Source organism: Amblyomma maculatum, chromosome 6 (assembly GCF_055883805.1).
Source record: "Amblyomma maculatum isolate TAMU_Amacu chromosome 6, ASM5588380v1, whole genome shotgun sequence".
Classification (NCBI taxonomy): domain Eukaryota; kingdom Metazoa; phylum Arthropoda; class Arachnida; order Ixodida; family Ixodidae; genus Amblyomma; species Amblyomma maculatum.
Genome location: NC_139349.1, coordinates 105,635,609 through 105,643,605, shown reverse-complemented (window position 1 = coordinate 105,643,605; position 7,997 = coordinate 105,635,609). Strand labels below are relative to the sequence as shown.

At 46.0% G+C, this 7,997-nt stretch overlaps 1 protein-coding gene across 2 annotated transcripts in view; it reads left to right on the top strand.

The window, feature by feature from the left end:
* The first annotated feature begins 5,275 nt into the window (after positions 1 to 5,275).
* The window catches only part of Lnpk (zinc-ribbon metal-binding protein lunapark), a 29,459-nt gene continuing 26,737 nt past the window's right edge, over positions 5,276 to 7,997 (top strand). For both annotated transcript variants that reach the window (XM_084607225.1, XM_084607223.1), the window contains exon 1: positions 5,276 to 5,463. In XM_084607225.1, coding sequence (XP_084463351.1) covers positions 5,437 to 5,463 — 27 coding nt within the window. In that variant the 5' untranslated portion in view covers positions 5,276 to 5,436. The remainder of the gene's footprint in view (positions 5,464 to 7,997) is intronic.

Here is a 7,997-nt window from a genome sequence, read left to right as displayed (position 1 = left end):
CTGGACATCGAACATGTTAGTCATGATAATGGCATAGAATGAGAATACCGTGGCAGCTTTATTTATAAAAGGTCCGCCTGTACAGCTGAATCTCGTTGTAGCGAAGGTACAGGGAGCAAGCGCATTCTTCGCAATAGCCGTTGCTTCGTTACGATCGTATATAGTGGTGACCCAGCAGCATGATAACCGACGACCTGCCATTATTGAGACAGAGTTGTGTGGGGGAAACCTCGGCGGATGCTTTAGCTGTTTTAAACAAAATTAGCTGGGACTTAGCTTTAGTTAAGCCCGGTAGGTTGCGAAAGCAATAATAGCATGGCTACGCTATAGTTCCGTTGCCGTTCTTCTTCTGTTTCCTGAACGCGTCGCTGCCACCTATTTGCATTCCTACGTTCTTGACTGCTGAGTGATATGCTGTAGCCCGCTGTCGTTTCTTGGCTTCATCCAGACGGCGTGACTTTTCTTTCTGTTTATCAGGATGCATAGCGAGTGCCTCAGCTGAGCAAGCGCGAGCATTTATATACCCATCGTTTTCCTCCTCCTCCTCTCAAGTGCTAGAGAAGAGGTGACAGAAGCGCCTCCACTCTGTAGCAGCATGGCTCCAGCTGCACCGCGCCGTGCCTACCGACCCCCGCCACCCGACGATTCGACTTGGTAGCCCATCTCTCGCAGCTGGTATGACGTTACAGTGACGTCATCCTCTCATCCGCGGCGCGCAGCGCCTACCGACCACCGCCACCCAACGACTCGACTTGGTAGCCCATCTCTCGCAGCTACGTCACAGCCATATCTGGGGTCATTAAAATTAAAGAACCAATTTATTGAGGTCGCATTAGGAATTTAGGTAGAATGTCAGTCCACAAAAAGAAAGCCGTTCTATCGCTCGGCCCAGCTTCCACTGACTCTCGGTATTCACATTTCACCACCTTCACATCAGTTTCTCCCACGGTGGAATCCCTGGTACCGACGCGTACACCAGTCACACACACGCACACGCACGCACACACAGCTGTACACGTCAGAGACGGTTCGCTCTCTCTCCTCACGTGAATGCGCGGCGGCGTCCGTGAGAAAGTTTGTTTTAGCCTTGGCTGCGCGCGGTGTCGGATAGCGGCGTCAGCGTTTGATGGTTAAGGCAGACGATGTCAATTTGGGCGCTTTAGTCGGCGTAGCGCTGACAAGGTCAAACGTGCCTACCGACTGTGGCTACGCGAAGGGCTGAAAATGGGAGTAGTGTTGCTTTCGTAATAAAATTAAACTGGTTTGAAGTGGTGCAATATGTCACACTTATCGGCGGGCATGAACCGCATCGTAAGGGAATGGAGGAGATGAGACTGAAAGAAGAAATGGATACTTTAGTAAAGGGCTCCAGAATAATTTAGACCACCTAGGACGTGCAATGACATAGCACAGCTTACGAACGCCTACAGTCACAATATGTTTGTATCAGGAAAACATCGTGTAAAAAATTACACCGAGTTAAAACGGTAAGACTAAAACAACCCGTGCTTTCGCGCGATAATCGATTTAACAGAAATAACCCTTACCAATTTTCGTGCTTCCTTGTTAAATACTAATAGTAAACGTTTTTTAGATAAAGTATTAATACGTGATCTGAAAGCGCCCGGAAAATAAGCACTATCTCATTCTTATTTTCATTATTTTTTATTTATTTCTGTCGTATTGTGCTAACTTGATGTTATTACCTGCCTTATGTGGATGCCTTCTTTAAGAGTTCCACCGCATCACGGCCTATCATTAGCTACTATTCCACTGTCATGAACTGTTTGGAAGAGTAGCGCCAGAATACGGCCTACAATATATTAATATATGCAACATCCCAGCTGAAATTGTCCGACTGCCAACCGTCGGTAAACGACTGGGCAGGACTTGGCAGCCGGCATTCTCGACTAGCCAATGCATGCCCAAAGGTGGGACCTAGTTGACTTCCAGTTACACTGATTAATTGTTGTCCAAATAGTTTCTGCCAACTCGGCAAATGGTAGGGAACTAATAGGCACCCAGTGCTCAGCACCCAACTTGGCCCTAACTATATATGGCCGTGGATGGCTGCCCACAAAGTTGACCTAGTACTTGGGACCAGCCACATATTGGCAAATGATAGGAATTAGTCGGATTGACTTGAACCTTGGCTATGGCCCGTTGGTCAGAATGCATAATAAAAAGAGGCAGCGCGAACAGATAGGACGAACACTAGACAACATGACTAGGGCTAGTCCTGTTGTCTTGAATTCGCCTTTGTCTGTTCGCGCTGCCTCTTTATGAATTAGTCGGAACCCAACCTCGATAGCCAAACATGGCTCAAAGTAGGGCAGTGGCTGGCTGCCCACGAGGTTAACTTTGGGCCAAACACATATCGGCAGATGGAAGAGAATTAGTCGACACCTATCGCTCAGAAGCCAAACATGCCCCGATAGGGTTGTGGTTGGATGCCTATGATGTTTGCCAAGTCACATGTATGTTATGAAGGTCCCGCCTTCTAGAGGACGGGTCCGCGAGCTATGGTCTCGCCTGACGAGTGACAATTCCAGTCTCTCTAAAAACGTCGGTTTATTTCGGATATATAAAAAAAAGACACTTCGCAAAGACAACATCGGACGCATATGCTAAGAAGCGAAGCATGCGGTCAATAATCGCGACAGCACGAAGCCAAAATTTACAATGCGACCGACGCGGCCAGAGGGTTCCGAGCAGTATAAGGAACATATCCTCTTGGGCGGCAGCAACTCATGAAAGAACGCCTAACCCATCTCCGGAGGCACCGGTCAGTGTTCATCCAGGAAAGCCTTCACTCCACCGTCCGTCTGCATCAGGCGGGCCCGTGTCGTTCGCCGGCTGCGCAACAGCTCCGCCCATATAGCTGCTGCGACCTTGTCGCCGCCAAAATACCCATGCCTCTCGCTTCCGCAGTTCTTGTCTATCCCCGCACTGATGCGGACCATGGTGTCCCGACAGTTTTTTAGCGAATACATTTGCATAATGTTCGCACAAATGGGATATAACAAAGTTTTTAAATAAAACATCATTTGCATTAGCCGTTTTATTTTCCATTTTTGCCGTCGCAAGCTTAAAATGACAACTTTCGAGAGTAAATGGCTCAAAAATGGCCCCCTCATTTGGAGATATAGAATATTCGGCCTCTTTATACCCAGACAGCCATAGACGTCCGACGGACGACCAGCGGACGTCCGTTTCCGGGAGTTCGGACGTCCGACGGAAATCCGGTCATGTTCGACATACGTACAGCGGTCATCTGTCGGACTATCGTTTGTGGATCCGGATCGCATCCCACAGACGTCCGACGGACAGCCGGAGGCGGACATTCGGACGTTTCCCGGAACTTCCTTGCAGGGCCCGCTATTGGTGTAAAAACTTGCCAACAACATTCGTGTAAAGCTCAGCAAGCATGTGCCATGGAAATTTCAGTCACATACTAGTGCTCAATGCCTTTGTTGTGATAGTCAAGCAGACAACAGATATGCAACAGGTTCAAGTTTACTGTTGTCTGCTTTACTTTCACACAACAAAGCACTGAACAGCAGTGTGCAATTAAAACTTCCATCAAAGAGGCGCATATGCTAGCTGAGCTTTAGACAAATGCTCCATCTCTGAAAACATGCGAAGTGCACACGCATACCAGCATGCTTGGTTGTAAAAACAGCATTTTCAATTCTTTTTAGGCTTTATTGCGAAAACCGCATGCATGCAGTTTACACTAAAAACATATCCATGTTAAAGCTGCATGCAAAAATAGACGGAATGGCATATGGGATGGCAATGATGCGATGTGCTATATACTGCGAATGTTCGAATGGCACAAACAAAGCATTTGCAGTCGGCCGTGGAGACGGAACCACATGGCAGCGTTTCTTCGGCGCCGCGTCAGCGTCTCGGCTATCGGCGTCGCCGGAGACCAGATCTCAGCGTCGACGCCGGAAATGATTCGCAGGTGGGGACCAATGACAAGCCACGCATGGACAGTTGCAGCACCCACCCCCAGAGGCGCAACTCGTTTCCGCGAAAGCAAGAGCTCCTCTTCTGTCCGCGCGCATGCCTGCGCCTTTACTCCCCTTGCCTCCCCCACTCTCCCCAGTAAGCTCCCGTCGTCGCTGAATAAGACGAGTTTAAGCCCCGCCGGCGTGGTGCAGTGGTAAGACGCCCGACTACTGTGCCGGAGTACCCGGGTTCGAACCCGACCTCGGCGGCTGCGTTTCGACGTCCGTCGCGCCGTGTCGTTAGAGTATATAGACCCCTCGGTTTTAAAGCGAAAGCCTAGTCGTTTCGGCAAATATGCCTGCGTTTCAGGTGCATGCCTTATATGGGCATATATGCCAATCATTACTTAATCGATGGCATTCGAATGATAGCGGAACACGATTTAAGCAATTCTAGATAATTGCGTGATAAGTAATAACTAATTGAGTAAAAGTTAAGCAGTTGTCCATAGCAACACATGCATATGGAATGACACTTCTAACTAGCACTAACCATGCACTTACTAGTTAAGACGACTAACTAACACTAACAAAACATTAACTAGTTCTCACAAAACATTAATCACATTAATTATTTGATTAACATTAAACAGTTAAGCAGTTGCCCATTGCAATACATGTATATGAAATGGCACTTCTAACTAGCACTAATCGTGCACTTACTAGTTAAGACGACCTTAACACTAACAGAACTAAGCATTTACCCATAGCAACACATGTATACGGAATGCCACTTCTAACTAGACTTAACCATGCACTTACTATTTAAGACGAGTTTAGCTAACACTAACTAAGCACTAACTAGTACTCACAAAACATTAATCACATTGATTAATTAACTACTCAATTAACTAGCACAATGTAGTCACCCTCTTTACTCGAAGCATCATTCATCGCCACATTCGCAGCAAATGCATAGCAGAATGCGGCACTCAGGTTTTGCCTTTCACCACTTTAGTCGCCAAGTTACGATGGCTAGCCAAATGTCTCGTAATTTTTTTTCTCCCACGTAATGTCGCGGAGACTGACGCAACTGACGAGCGCGCGTGTGTTACAGTTTCGGTTTTAATTTCATCATCTGTTTGGGGGCATATTTGCAAAAAGCGGCAACATTTACCAAATATAGTAAAGAGTTTTTTGTGTCCTTACTGCATGACAGTAGCCATAGTTATTTTAATGTGCAAAACATTTAAAAACCAAATCATTGTTGTTTCGCTTTCGTTTCAATTGCACAGATGGCAGCACCAGTTTTCCGCTAACGTCATTTCGTGTTTCCGCAAAATCTTAGTGAGTGAAATGTATTCGAAAGGATGAACGTCTAGGAGTCTCTGGTGACCTAGAGCCAAAATCTTGTGGTGTTCACCGATGTCACTTTAAATCTAAAGCTTCTCAGAAGCGCCTTCAACGAAGAGCGAGCAAAATGGGGATCCTCTGGTCAAGATTCAAGGTGAAGTATGGCGGGTCCTGTTTTGCGATCACCGACAAGTTTCATGTAAACGGCATTGACAGCACTTGCAGACACGCATTTTCATGAAAGCAGCCTATTATTCTTGTCACTTATTCAGTCTCTCAAAGTTAGATGTTAAGATTCGCTGTCATGTTGAAATAAGAGCTCGTAGTTTGAATGTCACCGCTGCTACTCTTTCCTCAAAGATCAATGTCCTCGGACGCTTTGTTGCCTTTTGGGGCCGTACCTTGCTCTCGCAAGAGCTGCGGCGCTTTCCGGAGATAAGCTAGGCAAGCGAGGAACGCCTTTTTCAAGGCAGTTGTGTTTACACTGGTAGTTTTTAGCATGAGCTTTAGTCGCAGACGCAACGTTTGTCGGTCGCGTTGTGGCGATTACTTGAAACCCGCTAAGTGCAATGGCAAATCAAGGCTTTTACGGCCGGCAAAAGCAAAAAGCAGGTCGTTTCTCGGATGCTGGGCTCAAACTAGTTCACTCTGCTGCTGCGAATCGAGATCAGACTTTGCAATGAGTAATTTAAAGCAACAACAGTGCGGTGACACGTCGCCGGGCAGACTTGCTCGACAGGTATGCGTGGTCAACGTGCTGGCGAGTGGTCAGTGTACTTTGTTGCTTATTTTCAGCTTGTCCTTTCGTTTACCTTTCTGGCTTCGCATTCCGCCCTTCCCATCTTTCATTTTATACATTTGTGCAGGTAATTTCTGTCGAAGTAGTTTTGTCCGCCTACAAGCATGTGTTGCACCTGCCGAAGCTCTACCTGTAGTAATTTTTTTTGCTGTTTGATATTACGTGAAAAAGTTAGGAGTTTTCACGTAACTGCGTTCCAGATGTATATTAATTAAACGAGCTGCACAAATTCAAAGTGAAATATAATTTTGCCCTAGGATTCAGTCAACTTGAAGATTTTTAAAAGCAGCTAACAGGGAATGTTTAAATGCATTGCTTCAGCATTTGCCCTGTGCCCGGTCCTAATTAACTTATGAATTTTGCACTAGAAATCCTATGTCGCAAATGGAAGGCCACTTTTTTGTTTTCTACTTTGAAGTTTTTTCTCAGTCAAGCCCTCTTTTCAAAGCATTGGTAGCAAGCTGAGGCTCCTCCTCAAGACATGCTTACTTTTTGTTTGTGATTGTTAAGAAAAACTTCCGTGTCCCTCTTTTACCATGGAGGCTTCAAAATTTAGTATATGTTGGTTTCTTCGCCTTTGCAAGTGATTTATTTCAGCACTGATTGAACAGGTGTGGGCATCTTATTATGCTCTTTCTCTTGAACTGCATTTATGCTATGTTGAAGTGCATGATGAGCTGCATTTTATGCAGCTACCGCCAGGAGGTGAACTCAAAGGCTAATAGAAGGGGGGGGGGGGGTAACGTGAATAACTGTCATCTTTGTTCCTGTTCTTGGAAAGGTGAGAGGGCATATGGCAGGAGAGATCAGTGGGATAATGAAACTGTAGCACAGCAGTAAAGTTACTCGAAATGAAGGAAAAATTCTTGCAACATGTCATCATATCGCCATAATTTCTAACGCACTTGGTGTTGGTGTATTGTGGCAGCACTGTGTGTAGTGTGGATGAGGCTTTTCGTGACTGTTCTGAAGTGCGCAAGTCTTTATTTGCCATTCCATTCACCTGGTGCAGTTGTGATAGCCCACCTGTATGTGTTATGCATATTGAGAGTGTTGTTTCCATTGTGATACTGATCCATACAATCCTTCTATAGCTCAGAAAGTATGGGGCATAACACAGAGTTTCGTAGCAGGCTGAACAGCAGTGCATTCATGCCCCGTATATTTAGTGCCCTTCTTGCACAATTTCTTTCTCGAGTACGTGAACATAGCTTCTGTTGTGCTTCTGTGGTTAACCGAAACTGAATGGCACAGTGTCTGGAGGATCGATTTTTGCTTGGAGTGTAGTCTCTTTGTTGTAGCTGTGTCCGCACTGGAGGCCTGCTGATGCGGCCCAGGGGCTTCTGTTGTTCTCAGAAATTTTTGGTTGCTTCCAGAGGTATAAGTTGTGAATGTCATGTAAAACAGATACCATGATTGCAAACTGCAACTATGCACTGCAGAGCTTGACATCTGAAGTGAACATTCCGCATTTTAAGTTTGTGTGCAATGCATTGCCTACCTTTTCTCTTTGCTTGCGTGGCAACTGTAAACAGAGTGAATCATAACATACCATTGTGAAAGAAAACAATGCAAAAAATGGGCCGAGAAGAGAAAAGACCGACACGAGTGTTCATGTGTGCCTTTTCTGTTCTTTTCTGGTCCCATCTTTTGTCTCTTGGAAGAAGGCAGCAGAGCAGATAACAACACAAAGTGCAAGAGGCACACACATGCACACAAGGACAACGCTCCTTGCCTCTTGCGCTTTGGTTTGTGTTGTTGTTACCTGCTCTGCTGCCTTCTTCCAAGAGATGTGTGACCAACTAGCTCATCGTTCGACTCTTCACTATATTTAGTCACTAACTTGGCTGTTAATACACATTACCATGGCATCTTAGTCTACAGAGCGC